The following is a 15,980-nucleotide window of genomic DNA, read 5'->3' as shown; positions in this document are numbered from 1 at the left end:
TTTGTACACCCCATCACACACTCACTCACACACACACACACACACACACACACACACACACACACACACACACACACACACCCTTTGCCAAGGAAAAAGGCCATAGTGCCCCATTCTGGAGTAAAGTGAAAACAAGTGAAGGCCATGAAGGCAGGCTGGGGTGTCATGTTCCACCCTAAGAGGCACCCCTCTTCTTTGGACTCCCTAGGCTAGGTTTGCAACTCTCAAGCAGCCCTTTCATGGAGGTGACACAGACCCCATGTACAACCTGTGAGCCACCTGAGACAGAGCACAAACATAACTCGGCCAAGAAGAACTGAGGAATGAGATGGGGTCAGAGATAAGTGGCCCTGGGGTCAATCTCAACACAGGAATGGAAAGAGAGAGACAGAGAATGAAGGGAAGGAAAATGAAGGTTTCTCAGTTCAGTGCCTGAGGATGCAACCAGGGTTGCGGCCCACAGGCGGTCAGACTCCATATATGTGGCCTGCTGGCTATGGGCAGTGGGTGGGGGCACAAAGGAGGCTGTAAAGAGCAGCTGCAACTAGAGAGACCAGGAAAGGCCCTAGGAAAGCGTCATCTCCAACACTGCACTTCCTTCTAGGAGATACAGACACTGCCGCAGCCTCCTTTCATTTCCACTTCCAGGCAACGAGGCTGGGATACAATGTTCTTCTAAAAAGAGAGAGAAAGGAGCGGGGGCCGGAGCGATAGCACAGCGCTAAGGCTTTTTGCCTTGCACATGGACGGACCCAGTTCGAATCCTAGCATCCCAAATGGTCACCCCCAAGTCTGCCAGGAGAGCAGAATACAGGAATACAGACAGGGAGATTGGAGAGTGAGGAGAGGGAGGAGGATATAGAGAAGGTAGGTGGAGAAGGTCTGGGCGTCCAAGGAAGCAGGGACTCCTGGAAGGCAAAGACAAGGCCCTGCAGTTGCCCCTGGTCTCAACTTGGGGGTCACCTCCTCTCGGCAGGTTTCCTGGACTCCCCAAAGAAGAGGGTACCTTTCTGTCCAGTTGAGTCCTCCCTCCTTGCTCGCCTCCCCTGGCTATCATCCTGGTTCTGGGGTCCCCGCAGACTGCCTCTGTAAAGCTGGGAACCCCAAGACTGGGTGGGTGTGGGAGGGGACACAGGTTTTGCGACTGGCTCGGACCTTGAAGCGTTTTGCCTGACTGCCCAGCCCCCCATCTGGGCCTTGCCCACGCCACCCCGGTCCCCCCATCCCTCCTCCCCAAACTGGGGCGCCGTCCCGCAGACAGGACTTCAAAGGGCCCGTCCTGGAGCTTGCACGCGGGAGCCGCGCCGTCGGACCGCCCCCGTCTGGGGGTCCTGAAGCCCGGACTGCAGCCGGGGTGGGTGCTCGGAGCCCCCCGAAGTGGGAGGGTCGGGCGGGGCCGGGCCAATCCGGGCGCGCGGGGCCGGGGGCGGGCGGCGGAGGCGGGGCGCGGCGTCCTGGAGGCGGCGGCGGCGGCGGCGGCTCCTCCGTGTCCGGCTTCGGCTCCCGCTCCCGCTCCGGCCGCGATGTCCCATTCCGTGACCCTGCGCGGCCCTTCGCCCTGGGGCTTCCGCCTGGTGGGTGGCCGGGACTTCAGCGCGCCCCTCACCATCTCACGGGTGAGTCCGACGGCCGCGGGACGGCGGGAGGTCCTGGCCTTGAGCCCCAGTCCTCGCGGTGCCCCCCAGTTCTCCCAGGGATCCAGGTCCCCGATGGCCCCGACGCCCCAAGACTAAGGAGTCGCTTAAGTGACCCTTGGGCTATCCAGGAGGCACCCAGCAGGGCCGGCTTCCCTTCTGGCTGGGCCTGCCCCTCCTGCCCTGGGGGGGCTCCCCAAGACTCCACACATCATCTTCTCTCTGGCTTTACTTGGGGACAGTCAGTGCAGATCAGATCAGCGGAGACCCTAAAACGCTGGGACCCAGCCTGAAGATTGGGGGAGCCCCCCCTTTCCCAGCCAATAGCCCCTGATGGGAAACCGGGGTCCTCAGGAACTCTGGGGTCCTTGCTGAATCCAAAAAAGAGAAAGCCCCATTCATTCCCCCACTGTCCAGCTCTGGTCAGTCTCCAGCCTTCATCCCCACCTCAGTCTCCTAAGGGGACTTCTGGCTCCCCAGGGAAGGAGAGACTAGACTCCCTAAAAGTGTAGGACCCTTGCTCAGTTCCACCAGGCCTGCTGGCTGCAGCTCAGAACATGAAGGGGGTAAGCGCTGCCCTCCAGAATGGTTGATGAAAGGAGGATCGAGAAGTAGAACGAGAAGGGGGAAGAGAGCCCTCATGCTGTCAGTGGGTGCCCTGTCTGGGGCATCAGAACTCCCCACCATCACCACCCACATACACTCACACTCTAGTCTCAGTCCCATCCTTCAAAAGGCAAAGACTTTGCCCATAGGGTCTCAGAGGGGCGATGGAAAGGAGAGAAGCTAGGTCTGGCCTGTGCTCTCCTAAAGTGGGAAGCTGGTCCCATGAGAGGAACCACTTTCTCCCCCCCCCCCCCCCAGGCTTCTTAGGTTGGGGTGGGGTCTGTGTCAAGGGAACTGAGAATTCCCCCAATGCTGAGTGACTGGACTAAGCCAACTGGACTCTCAAAACTTCTGTCCTGCTCTGGGGCGGGGGATGTGGGGTTTCTGGGGGCCCAAGTGACAGGCAGGCCCAGCTGTCCTGGGAAGCTTCCCTCATCTGCCCTGGTGGCCTGGACCACATGGGTCCAGTCTGACATCCGGGGGCGCCTTTCATCTCCCCCTCCCCAGGGATTTTCTGGGATGTGTACTTGTGTCTGTGCTGCCTGTGTGTCATGCTGGTGTGAGCCCCAGGCGGCTGCTGGCGGAGGCGGGGGTGTGGGGGGGGGGGTGATGCTGGGCGGCGGCAGGCCAGGCACCCTGGGCGTGAGGCCGCTGACAGGCTCAGTGGCGACGGCTGATGGCCGCAGGCGGCAGGGAGCGGAGACATCTGTTGCCCACGCGGCCGCCTGCCCGCCAGAGAGGCCTCTGCACGTCACCGTACTGGCCTTGTTTGGGACCCATCAGGATGCAGGCCCTGGACTTGAAGGGCAGGCCAGCAGGCTGGGAGTTTGTCTGAAAGAAACCCCCTCCCCTCCCCTTTTGTCCCCTAAAGTCACGCGACAACAGCTGAGGCTTGAGGAGCCAGGATGGCTAAGCCCGGGTTTGCATGGGATTTGGGGGATATACGGGTCGAGGGAGGCACAGGCCACTGCTTGCCCTGCAGATACCTCTTGGGCAGGTATACAGGCACCGATGATATGTGGGAGTGTCTTCCACCAAGGGGGCTAAAATCCACCCCTTTTCCTGCCCCCAGGACCTCCTACTGCTAGGGAATCCCACTGAGTCAGAATGGACTGCTGGCATCTTCAGCTTGAGCAAGCCAGGGAGTGACAGAATGTTTTCTAGGATCCTTTCCCCTCTGCTTTGACTGGGCAGCTACAAGACTCCAGGCCTCAACTACCTGGTCCCTCAGCTCTTGGTATCAGTGCCTGGAATAAGCCCTTTGGTGAGCCTTACCCTCAGACTTTGAGCCTGGCAATCCCAGGTAGTCTTTGAAACAGCCCTGAGAAGTAAGGACCCACAGGGGACTGGAGAGACAGCTCAGTGAATAAAGCACAATCTTAGCTAAGGGAAAGTTGGGTTCAAATCCCAGCATTACATAGATTCCATGAGTACAGAGCTGGGGGTAGCCCCTGAGCACCACCAGGTTTGGGCCAGAAACAAAATAAGAGGTAGAGGACCCTCCTCCATCTCTGAACTCCCATTATAGATGGAGACCTCAAGTCTCAAAAGGACTAAGAAATGGGAGCCTGGCCCTTGTGGAGTGTGCTGTGACTATTAGGGTTACATGGCACCTGTCTGGCTGTTCTCCCAACTTGCCACCAGGGCTACAAATGGAGGGGGCAGAGCTGTGAGTGCAGCTGCTGGAGGTGAGGGGCTGGCTTCAGCCCCAACCACCCAGCTGACCCCCCCCCCACGCCCCTACTTTCTTCTGCACTCAGCAGTGGAGCCTGAATTCAGCTCTGTCCTGTGATTTTCCTGCCTAGAACCTGCTACAGTTCCTCACTCACGGGACCTGCTTCTCACAGGTCTGCCCCCTGCTGCACCTAACTTCATCAGCTCCACTTTCCCTCATTAATAAGGATTAGGCTTCAGCAGCTTCCTTTCACTCTCAGATGACCTGTGATTCACACCAACCCTTTATTCTACCCAGGATAATCTCCCTCACCCCTATCATGCCCTTAAGACCAGAGGAATCTAGAGCTCAGGAGATGGCTCCCAGGGTTGAAGTTTGTGTTTATATATGGGAGTCCCGGGTTCAATCCTCATCATCATATGGCCTCCCAATCATCAACCTGAAACCAATCCTCTCAGTGTCATCAGGTGTAGCCCCCAAACTGGAAAGAACAAAATAATTGCCGAAGACTTGAACACAGTTGGCTTGATTAAATCCTTAATCTGCCATGTCAGCTTTCTTCTGAACATCTCTGGGCCTCAGTTTCCCCCATTAAGGAAGTGAGCTTGCCTTGAGAAGTAATGAGATAATACGTGTTTAGGCTGTCACAAGAGTCATGGTTTCCTGGCCTTATGCCCTCTCTAACCAGAACTCCCCGAGCTAGCAGAGTTGGCTGAGTCCCAGCCACCCCTACTTTCGAGAATTTCCTCTATCCACAGGGGCCTGAATATACCCCTTGTACTGGCTGAGTCATTCTGTAGTTCACTGCCCTCCTGAGGAATAAGATGCCTCTAGTGTGGGAACTAGTGTGAGGTACCCCTTCCCCTGAACCCCTCTTCATCTGTAAATTGGGATGAGAACAGCTTTGTCTCCCTGGAGTCCAGGCTGCTGTGCCCTTGTCATGGTGAATATGAAGGCCAGACCTATCACAACTCCCAGAAAAAAAAAAGTCAGGAGCAGGCCCTTGAGGGGAAGTGGATGCTGGTGTCCTGTGTGACTGTCTCCCCAGGATGTCCTGGCCTGGGTACTCAGAACCCCTAAGCATCAGTAGTGAGTTAGCTGGCTAAGAGTGCCAGGCTCCCAGACAGGGGTCCTCAAACTTTTTAAATAGGGGGCCAGTTCACTGTCCCTCAGACCATTGGAGGGTCTAACTATAGTAAAAACAAAACTTATGAATGAATTCTTATGCACACTGCATATATCTTATTTTGCAATGAAGAAACAAAACAGATACAAATACAATATGTGGCCCACAGGCCATAGTTTGAGGACCACTGCTCCAGAACATACCTTCAGACAGCCTATTAGTTCCAGGCAGGTCCACCTGGGCAGTGCCTACACCAGGACTCTATCCCCAACACTGCTCACAGCTCAATTCTGTCCACTCACTACTTGGTATAGGAAAGTTGAGTCTGGCCAGTCTTCCTGGAGCTTCCATGCTGATGGAAACTAATGGGGTCAGAGAGAACTCCTGAAGCACTGAGACCCCACTGAGGTGCTGGCTAAGAATGAGGGTACCGGTACCGAAAGTTTAATTCTGAACACTGCTTGGGGTGGTAGGGTGTGAGGTGCTTCCTCAGACTCCCCCAATGTCTCTAGTCTCCTGAAGCCCTTATCTGGGGACCATTTTTTTGTTTGTTTGGTTTTGGGCCATACCCAGTCACGCTCAGGGGTTACTCCTGGCTATATGCTCAGAAATCACTCCTGGCTTGGGGGACCAAATGGGACACCAGTCCATTGAACCGAGGTCCGTCCTAGGTTAGCATGTCCAAGTCAAACACCCTACTGCTTGTGTCACCACTCTGTCCCAATATTTAAGAAACGTTATATGTTGACCCAGCCTGAGCGTTCAGAGTTCATAGTGACACCAGGGTGGCCTGTCCTGGGAGCAGGCAGAGGTGAGATTGAAACCTAGCACCCAAAGCACATGTGTCCCTGTGTGACCTTTGACTGTCCATGGCACACATGCAGGCTGCCAGGGTGATATCCCCTTGTCCCAGCCCAGAGGAAGCTGCTTTCAGAGAGTCCCTAACATGGAGGTACATGCCACTAGGAAGTATTAGAGGCAGAGACTGTAGCTTGGCATTTAAGGAGCCCCCCAACCCCCATGTCCCAGTTTTCCCAGCCTAGTCTGTTTCTGAGTTTAATGAGAGCCTAGAGTTAAGCCTGGAACAAGGCCATGTAGTAACTGAGCTTGGCCCTTTGGCTTGTCTCCCCCTCCCCCAGGTTCATGCTGGCAGCAAGGCTGCCTTGGCTGCCCTGTGCCCTGGTGACCTCATCCAAGCCATCAATGGGGAAAGCACCGAGCTCATGACACATCTGGAAGCCCAGAACCGCATTAAGGGCTGTCGGGACCGTCTAACACTCTCCGTCAGCAGGTAGTTTGGGGCGCAGGAGGTGGGGGTAGAGTGGGGATTGGGGTGCAAAAAGCTTGTCACTCTCTGCAAAAACCCTCGGTAGCCCTACCAAGGCATGGTGTGGGGGCTCTAGAAGGAAGAAGCCCCCTTTTACTCTCTCCAGTGTGTGTTGTGCAGAGGGTAAGCAGAGGTAGCCCTAAAAACTAGAGCTGAAGCCAGTCCGTGGGGAGCCACTGTAGTACTGGTTTCAGGCCTTTTCCTTCCCAGAATGACTTACTTGGTACAAGTCAGGACATTTCTAGGCAGGATCCTTTCCATAAATGAGGATTTAAACTGCAGCCCAGATTGTACTTAGTAAAGTACCCACTTTCCCATGAGACTGAACAGAATTTAGGACAGAGCAGAACAGAACTTAGAACCAACAACAGAACTTAGAATTCCTGGAAGTTGTTGTAAGTCACATGGCAAGGGAGTAGGGAAGCAGAATTTGACTCTGGGTCTCTCTCACTCCCAATACTCCCCTGTTTGGCTGCTGAGGGTTTCTGCCAGCCCCAAAGCTGTCTGGCTTCAGCTGTCCTCTCAAAGGCCCAGGCCTCTGCCCTGCCATGGCTTGTGCCATGCTATAGAACCCATCTGGGTTAGGGGTCACCAACCCCTGACAGTACCTTATTAATAGTCTAGGATAAAAGGTGTCTTGGGGATGTCCCCAGCTTGTCCTATTGTGCTTTGATGGCACTCGACCAAATCAGATCTCTGTGTCCCCATTCTACCTGGCTCCAAAGAAGTCAGACTAAACTCCCTTGCTCTGCCAGTTGACACTATCAGGGACTTTCCACACTACCACCAACCCCCACTACCCACCATGCCTTGTATGGGCAAAGCCACCCCAAACCACAGAATAGCTAGCCATGCCTCAGAGCTAGTAGGGCGGGGTTCAGAGCTCTTATGCTTAGTGGGTCTCGTTCCAGGTTGTACTTTGATGCCACATGGGCCCTGTTGTAGCCAGTGTGTTGCATGTTGTCCCTGGAGCAGAGTGAGGGGCCAGGCCCTGAGCTGGGTGCGTCCAGACTCTGGGATGACCCTTTGAGCCTGGGCTTCCTCCCACCCGCTCCTGGCTGAGGTATGCGCTGATGGAGGAAACATCAGTGCTGCTTGGCCCACCACTGGCCTCTCAGAACGCCCTGTTTGGCTGGGTTCCTCGGCCCTGACTCACCTCCGGCTTTAACTCTATGTGGCTGAACCAGGCAGCCCTGGTGGCAAGAGGCAAAGGGGGGTAGGATGGAGGGATAGCAGGGAGTCTAAAGAAGGGGGTTCCCCAGAAAATGTCAGGGAAGGGTAGATTGGGTGGGGTGGAGATCCCCATTCTGTCCTTCTATCCTTCCTTCCTATGTTATTTGTTCCAAACAGGCCTTCGTTCCACTCAGGGCATGTCATCCCCCTAAATGTTGCCTGGTGGTAGTGGAGGTGGTATAGGACATTAGGATATTTTGTTGCTGTACATCCAGGTCCTAGTCCCAATTTTTCTTTGGTCTGTGCTACCTCCATCAGAGCTCTAAATGTCCTCAGAGCCCTGAACTTCCCCATCTCTATGGGGATGATCTAGTGACCTCGGAACTGAGTGACAGTGTAGCCATGTAGTGAGTCAGGAGATCTGAGGCCTCAGTCCTTACACACTACATATTCAGTTCGTAGGGGACAAGGCCTAGGGGGTTCCTCATTCCTAGCGTCTTCTAACCTGGAAGGCCTCAACCTGCTCTACCAAGAGATGGTGTGCTCTGCAAACCCCCTTTCACATAGGTTCTGGAGCATCAGCACAGGGTGCTGGCTAGAAGGGGCTACTCTATGCCCACCTCCATGAGCCCTGCCTTCCCTCTCGTGTCTGATGGCTTTTCCACAGAATGAAAAGTGAAGAAAAACCCTCACTTTTCTGCTCTGCTGATTGGGGTAGATTTTTATTTTCGAGCCACACTCAGCAATGCTCAGGTTAATACTGGCTCTGCACTCAAGGATCACTTCAGTGGGGTTGCAGGAGACCATATGGGGTCTTAGAATCAAATCTGGGTCTAGGCTGTAATGCAAAACAAGCACCCCAACCACTGTACTATCTCTCTGGCACCTGCTCTACTGATTTTTGTCAGACCTGAAAGTCAGTTATCCAACCAGGAAGCTCACCCATGCTTCCCAACTACATTTTATAGTGCCCCATGGCATTGGCTCCTGCTCAGGGTCTTAGGTGAGATCCATGTCTCCATTGCCAGGGGCACCTTATATATTTGCGCAGTTCATCCTTGGTCACTATGTTTGAAGATGGCACATGAATTACCTGCCCAGCCTGAAATGGGGCCTGGAAAGGAGGTGGAAATGAGAATCAACCATTTAACTGACCTGATACCTCAGGCCATTGCCATGGTGCTGAGCACTTGATGTCTTCTGACCTCTAGACTCCGGGGCTTGAACTTCTCTTTGGGCAGCCTTATGCAAGAAGTATAAGCCAAACCGCTTCACAAGATGACCTGGTCTTTCCCAGCCAAGTTCTGAATCTCCACAAAGCCCTAATTGGAGCTGCAACTTAAGCCAGTACCTTGGAGGCCTGTCTGAGAGACACAGAGCCAGGGGTCAGAGGTGATGTTCTATAGCAGAGCCTGGAGCCTCAGGACAGAGAAAGAGCCCACAGGGAGAACTGGGTGAAGGTGCAGCCAGAGTGTGGCTACAGGTGTCAACAAAGGGTTGAAACCCAGATAAGCTCAACAGGTTGTGCTTGTCGAGATCCCCAGCAGCCCCAGGAAACCTTTTGGGGTAGGTAGGTCAGGGTCATTATGTGCTTGAGGCTGAGTAGCCTGACCTCATCCCATCTACTGATCTAGGGTCCTCACTCCCTCAGGATTCTCCTTGCTGGGCTACCCAGTTAGCGGCAACCCTAGGCCCTGGCCTGGGGCCTATAGGCCCTGCCTGCCTTGCTTATGACAGGTTTATGATGTTTTCTCCCTCCTGAGTGGTGTTTGGCTTTTGGTTTCTATGGCGAAGCAGGAATTTCCTAATGGCCTGCTTCCCATCTGGGCTGGGCAGACATTGGTGATGACTCTGCCTGCAGCACAGGAGAGAAGGCGCACCCCTTTGCGCCTCTATCCCACCTCCCCCCAGATCCTGACTGTCTGACCCTCCCGGCAGGGCTGGGCTCTGCTGCTGAGCACTGGGTGAGGCCCGGCTCATCCTGCTGAGCGTCTAGGCTGAGTTTCTGTGGCTACAGAGGTGGAAGGATGGGGAGTGGCTATCCTGCTGCCTCTGCCTCTCTGGGAAACAGACCAGAGAGGGACAGCACAACTGCACTGGGTGGGGGTGGAGCCCTCCCCTGGGTGGCGCAGATGTGGAACCGTATTTTCTTCCTACAAAGGCCACCATTGTGGTGCAGAGGAAAGTGCTGGGTGGTGTCCTTCTTGGGGTGCCAGGCCTGGCCCTGGGTGGCTCTGGGCCCAGAGCCCAGTCCATCTTGGACTTGACCCTGGTTTCCGGGCATGGTGGGCACAGTGAACAGATCTGATCATTCCTAATTCCCACCACAGGCCTGAGGGCAGGAGCTGGCCCACTACCCCTGAGGACAGCAAGGTTCAGGCACACAGGATCCACATCAACCCTGAAGCCCAGGTACGTACAGATGATCATGATTGATCTAGCCCAGAGCACCCATGCAGACAGGCATACCCGGCACACAGATTTGTTGATGCTGGAGATCATTCCCTTGGGTCTCAGATGCCAAGGCAGACACAGAAGCAGAAGATGTCACTTGACTGTGCCCACACCCATCCAGTTCACCCTGTGTGGTGGGTACCTGCTTTAGCCTCTGTCTCCATGCCAAGGCAGAGAAGTCTGCAGGAGGCAGAGATGGGGCCTGGCCTTAGCACCTCCCCAAATACAGGTTCACTCTGGTGTCTAGTGATGCTGGGTCAGGAAAGAGACACTAGGTGGCCCCAGGCAGTGGAGTGAACTCAGGCTTTCGGACATCTAGCTCATCTGAGCCAACCTCTTGCTGCAAGGCTGGCCTAAGACTGGACAACCCCTCCTTGTCCCTCTAAAGCTGGGCTCTCTCTGCACCATAGACTGCCTGATTGAGCACCTTCCAGGCATAGCCACAGTTATAGCTGGCCTCAAGAAGAGTGTGGGGCCCAGCTGCGCTAAGAACTCATTTGCCATGGGGGTGAGGAGGCAGCCAGCTGGGTGAGACTGAGCCCCTCTCAGATTACAGGATTCGAGCAGAGTGGGCTCTGATGCATGATAGGATCATGGGGACCCCACTTGTTTCCATGGCCTCTGGGCACTGCTGTGTCCATTTTTTTGCTATGAAAGAAAGGAACTGACAGGGAGAAAAGCCTTGCTGAGCTGGGGAAGACCGGTCACAAGCTCTCTCACTCCAAAGCACAGCTTGCTCTGTCATTTGTTTGCTATCTTGCCTTTGCTAGCAGTCCTGAGGCCAGATGCTTGCCACATGCCAGGGTTGGTTGATTCTGATGGGGGAGAAAACCTAACACTTCAGGAATGGTGGAAACTAGGGATCAACGGAATCCAGAGAAGACTTGCCCAAAAGTCCCAAGAAGATTTCCCACAGGAGGGGGAGCAAAAATGAGGCCTAAAGGCCTACAGGAAGGAATCAGACAAATGGGGCAGGGGACATGCAGAGAGCACCTGCCCAAATCCAGTGTGAGGCTGCACTCCACAGATCAGATCAGATCAGAGAAGCTAGAACAATTGCACAACAAGCAGGATACCTGCCTTGCACGAAGCCAACCCAGGTTCAATCCTCAGCATCCAACATGGTTCCCCCAAGAATCTCCAGGAGTTCTTCCTGAGCATCATTGGGTGTGGCCCCAAAACAAAACAAAGAGAGAGGGAGAGAGAGAGGGGAGGGCCACGAGGCCACATGGGTGGGAGCACCAATAAGGCATGAGATGACTCGGCTTTAGAAGCTCTAGGGCTCCTCTCCTGGGACTTTCAGCTGTTCTGTGGAGAGTCTTAGCCACACCTGTCTCAGAAGCTTACTCCAACAGACCCAGGGAGGACCTGAGGCCTATGGGGACAGATGACATTGACAAGTCAGACTGACTTGACATGGGCCAAGCAGAGGGAAAAGACCCCATGCAGTCCCTGAATTCCTTCGTCAATGCCTTCTGGTGATTCAGCACCCACCTCCAGCACAACGACAGACAAAGACCTGAGCTTGGAATGCAAAGCAAAGCTCAGTCCTCCAGGAGCGGCTCAGTGCCAGCAGGCTGGCTCTCAGCTGCTGCTTCCCTTTTGTACTTAAAAGATCATGAGCTCCACTGGTGGCAACAGAAACACCCCCATCCATCCCTGCAGGCCGTGTCCTCGGTAACACAGACACAGGCCCCATTGTCCACACACTGCTCCCAGCCTCTACTTGTAGGAAGGAAAAGGGGTGGGCCCATATGCAGCCATGGAAGGAAGAGAAAACCATAATAAGCCTTCAGGCTAGCTAAAATACCCTATCATGCACCCCCTAGATGGGATGAGACAAGCCAATGGAGGCTTCAGGAACACTTGGGTAATAAGAGAGCTTTTGTTGAGTCTCACTTGGAGCCCAAGAGTGGAATGGCCTGGTCAGAACTGAGAAAAGACAAATGACAAGGGAAAGCATGAGCTGAGTGGCCGTGAAGGCAGCCCTGGAGCAGCAGCACTCCAAGTACTGCAGTCTGGCCTCCTGATCTGATCACTCAACAGCTGGAGCAGTGCCTTGGGAGGTGCCACTTGCTCAGGTAGCTTAGCACTTACCTCTAGCACAGTCAGAGGGGAGCCAACAAATGAGCAGTGGCTCCCATTTGCCCACAAACCCACCAGAGTTTCATCTACTACATAGATAGTGTGTATTCCAAATGGGGGACACCTGGTCCCCGCCACACTGATGATGGCTGTCAAGCCTTCACATCTGGGCTCTGTGCTTGGTGTCTTTCTGTACAGCCTTCTCATTTCACCCAGCCAGAAACCTGGGAAGGCCATGACGGTCCCATTTCATGGTGAAGAAACACTTCCGATCCGTGAAGGGATTGCCCAATTAGTGAATGACAGAGCTGGGACTTGAACAAAAGCTGAGGTCCCCTCATGTGCCCTTGCCACTGAGCCCAGACCTGGAGGGGCAGCTGACGGGGTAGCTGGCCATGGGCAGGGCTAGGCTATAGGCTCTCACACATTGCTGGATGATGGGGTGAGTGACTGACTCCTTCCCTCAAGTCCCCCTACCCCCTTCCTGTTGGGAAGGACTAAGCCCTGCCCCCACTGCTCACAGGCCATCTGGTCCCCATTAGCAGCCAGCCCTGCCTGCCCCTCACTCCTGTGAGTGCTTGGGTTTCTTGGGGGCTTTGTCAGGCCCCATTGGGATGAGGGTTTTCCTGCTGTTGCTGCTGCTGCTGCTGTTGCTGCTGTTGCTGTTGCTGCTGTTGCTGTTGCTGCTGTTGCTGCTGCTGCCTCACTGCTGGGGACACATCTGGGCAGTGAAAACCCCTTTTCTTCACGAATCAAGACTACGGCAGCACCCAGTTGCTTTGATGCCCATTTTCCAGACTCCTGGGAAGCAAAGCAGAAGCTCAGACCAGAAAAATCCACAGGGCAGTTTATATCTCAGTGCAGAGGTTTGCCTGAGTGTGGCGGCTCCCTCCACCACTGTCTCCACCCCCTCCCTCCCTTTCCAGGTGTATACCAGTGGAGACATTGACATGTCATCTTCTCCTAGAACCACATCCTGGTGTGGACCCTCGGTTACACCCTAAAATCAGTGCTCTGACCACCAGCCAGGTCATGGAAACCACCATGACAATCTCCAGGATACCTCACTGGTTCCAGGTGGCTTTGGGTTACTCTGGTGTAGCTCTGAGCCCTGAGCAGTCTCTTCCCCTCATCTCCTGTGCCTACAGAGGCCACCCAGAGTGGTGGGAACAGGAAAAGGGGGAAAAGAACTGATCTGGAGAGGGCTGACCACACAGATGTACCATTAAATCCAGCGTGACACCAAAGGGCTTTGGATGCATGGTAATGGGGTGACGCTTCCTGGCTGAAGGACAGTCAATTTTTTTAGAGGGAGGGTGAGTGGACCACATCCTGAGGTATTCAGAAGCTACCCCTGACTCTATGCTTAGGAGCTGCTCCTGGTGATGTTTGGGGGCATACAGTGCCAGGGATCACACATCGGCTCCTACAATGCAAAGTGTGTGTTCAGTCCATTGATCCCTGGCCCCAGGTATGGTTTATTTTTCCAACATTGGACACATGGACACTTCCAGTATACAGCAAAGTTCTAACAGGTACAAGGAAGGCTCATTCTGTTACCACCTCTGCAAGAAAGCCACATAACCTCAAGCCAAAAGGTCATTCAAAAGCCTCTGGATGGGCCAGCTATCCCGTCATCCCTCCCAGAGCCTGTGGTCAGTGTTGCTCATGATCCTAGGTCTCAGGTACACAACTGTTTTGTGTCTGATTTTTCACAAGCATTCTCATCTCTGCAGGGGCTGAAACAGCCCTGAGCTTCAGCCATGCCCAACATGCTTCCCTGTGTGAGCATCATCATAGCCCAGGAATATCAGAGCAGGGGTAGCCAGCCAGCATTCAAGAAGACCTGGCAGAAATCATGGATATGGCTCAGAGGCACAGAATACTTGCCTGGCATGTATAAGGCCCCGAGTTCCATTCCTAGCTCTCATGACCTCAAACACCACTGGTAGTAGTCTGGTGGGTCCTGGCACTGCCAGGTCTCAAGCATCATCAGGGTGAATGACCTTTTATTTTTATTTTTTGGACCATACCTGGCAATGCTCAGGGGTTACTCCTGGTTCTGCACTCAGGAATTACTCCTGGAGGTGCACAGAGGACCATATGGCCTGCCAGGAATCAAATTCTAGTCAACTGTGTGTAAGGTAAGCACCCTACCTAAATAGACTGTCATTCCAACCCCCCAGTTGAGTATCTTTAGAAGTGGTCCCATGGCCCACTGAACAACATTGGGAAGCCACCATAGGAAGGTGGGTGCAGTGTAAAAGGACTCTCCAGAGACTCACCCCTGGGTCTCTCAGTACCTCGGGACTCCTCTCTCTCAGGATGGCAGCCCAGCCACCAGCAGGAGGTCCTCGGCTGCTGGGATTGGACTTGAAGATGGCAGGCCAGCCCTGGGCTCCCCTCATGGACAACCACCTCGTCTCCCAGCCACCCACAATGGCGGCAGCAGCGAAACCAACTTCCTAGCAGCCCAGATGAACAACCTGCACGTGTCTCCACCCCACAGGTAGTACAGAGACTGGCTCTGAGCCTCCCCGGAGGATCCTCCATTCTCAGAATTCTGCTCCCAGCCTAATCCCTGTGTCTCAGCTGGTGGCAATTCTGGCCCAGGAAACTTCTCCCAGACTTGCCACCAGCAGAGCCAAGGCCAGTACTGCAGCTCTGTCCCTCCCACATCTTTCTTGCAGTGCTGACCCTGCCAGGGGCCTCCCGCGGAGCCGGGATTGTGTGGACCTAGACTCTGAGGTGTACCGGATGCTCCAGGAACCTGCTGAACCCTCAGCAGCGGAGCCCAAACAGTCAGGCTCCTTCCGCTACTTGCAGGGCATGCTGGAGGCCGGAGAGGGGGGTAAGGCGTGTGTCACCTGGTCCCCCACAACCACCCAGCCTTCCTAGCAGTGTCACCTACCAAACCCCTAGCTAGTGTGACCTCCATCTCCTACCTTCTAGTCATCCAAGGGTCAGATTCCTATAACCTCCACTCTACTCCAGCCAGGGCTTCTGCTACCCTCACCCCTCAGCTTTTGGTTCCTCCTGCATCCTGACCCCTTGGAGTCCCCATGGCCTCAGAAACAGGAGTGGGCCCCAGTAAGTCTCCCCCATCTTCTGACTTCCACGCTGGGCTCATTCTCCTTGTGCTGTGATTTTCAGGGGAGCGGTCTGGGCCCAGTGGTCCCCGGAACCTCAAGCTGGGCGCCCCGCTTGGAGGCCTCCAAGGGCTGCCTGAGTGCACGCGCTGTGGCCATGGCATAGTGTGAGTAACTCACAACACCCTGTACCCCATCCTACCCCACCCTAGCGAGGTCCGTCGTCTGACTCTGCCTTCTCCGTGTCCCCCCATCAGGGGCACCATCGTCAAGGCGCGAGACAAGCTCTACCACCCCGAGTGCTTCATGTGCAGCGACTGCGGCCTGAACCTCAAGCAGCGCGGCTACTTCTTCCTAGACGAGCGGCTCTACTGCGAGAACCACGCCAAGGCGCGTGTCAAGCCACCCGAGGGCTACGACGTGGTGGCCGTGTACCCCAATGCCAAGGTGGAGCTCGTCTGACCGCTCCCACTCAGGCTCCTGCCCCCCACCCGGCTCCTGCTGCTGCTTCTATCTCCCTTCGGCTGTGTAAATACGTGTTTGCCCCCTACCCCCCAGGCTTCAATAAACTCCTCCTGTTCCACCCCTGAGCCCCATGCAAACACACACACACACATACACACACACACACACCTCTGAGATGCCAATTACTGGGCCCTAGGCCCCAAAGCCCCATGCAAACACACACACACACACACACACACACACACACACACACACACCTCTGAGATGCCAATTACTGGGCCCTAGGCCCCAAAGCCCCATGCAAAAACACACACACACACACACACACACACCTCTGAGATGCCAA

General features: G+C 54.9%; 1 protein-coding gene across 3 annotated transcripts; it reads left to right on the top strand.

Annotated features, from left to right (window-relative positions):
- Positions 1 to 1,480: 1,480 nt before the first annotated feature.
- On the top strand, positions 1,481 to 15,752 carry PDLIM4 (PDZ and LIM domain 4). 3 transcript variants are annotated; one of them, XM_049786774.1, is made up of 7 exons: positions 1,481 to 1,616; positions 6,181 to 6,332; positions 9,872 to 9,953; positions 14,405 to 14,589; positions 14,771 to 14,931; positions 15,234 to 15,336; positions 15,427 to 15,752. In XM_049786774.1, the coding sequence occupies exons 1-7, from the start codon at positions 1,524 to 1,526 to the stop codon at positions 15,629 to 15,631; spliced, it is 981 nt and encodes a 326-aa protein (XP_049642731.1). In that variant the 5' UTR covers positions 1,481 to 1,523; the 3' UTR covers positions 15,632 to 15,752. The 3 variants fall into 3 exon arrangements, with proteins under 3 accessions (XP_049642731.1, XP_049642730.1, XP_049642732.1); XM_049786773.1 differs by having other exon boundaries at positions 14,381 to 14,589; XM_049786775.1 differs by lacking the exon at positions 15,234 to 15,336 and having other exon boundaries at positions 15,427 to 15,497.
- The last annotated feature ends 228 nt before the right edge of the window (positions 15,753 to 15,980 follow it).

Source organism: Suncus etruscus, chromosome 14 (genome assembly GCF_024139225.1).
Source record: "Suncus etruscus isolate mSunEtr1 chromosome 14, mSunEtr1.pri.cur, whole genome shotgun sequence".
Lineage (NCBI taxonomy): Eukaryota > Metazoa > Chordata > Mammalia > Eulipotyphla > Soricidae > Suncus > Suncus etruscus.
Note: the sequence above shows the minus strand (reverse complement) of the source record. Positions and strands in the feature narration are given on the sequence as shown.

Coding starts and splice junctions, on each gene's coding strand:
- PDLIM4 (XM_049786773.1), top strand. CDS start 1,524: ATGTCCCATTCCGTGACCCTGCGCGGCCCTTCGCCCTGGGGCTTCCGC. Junction 1,617..6,180: donor CGCCCCTCACCATCTCACGG/GTGAGTCCGACG, acceptor CCCCTCCCCCAG/GTTCATGCTGGCAGCAAGGC. Junction 14,932..15,233: donor GCTGGAGGCCGGAGAGGGGG/GTAAGGCGTGTG, acceptor TGTGATTTTCAG/GGGAGCGGTCTGGGCCCAGT.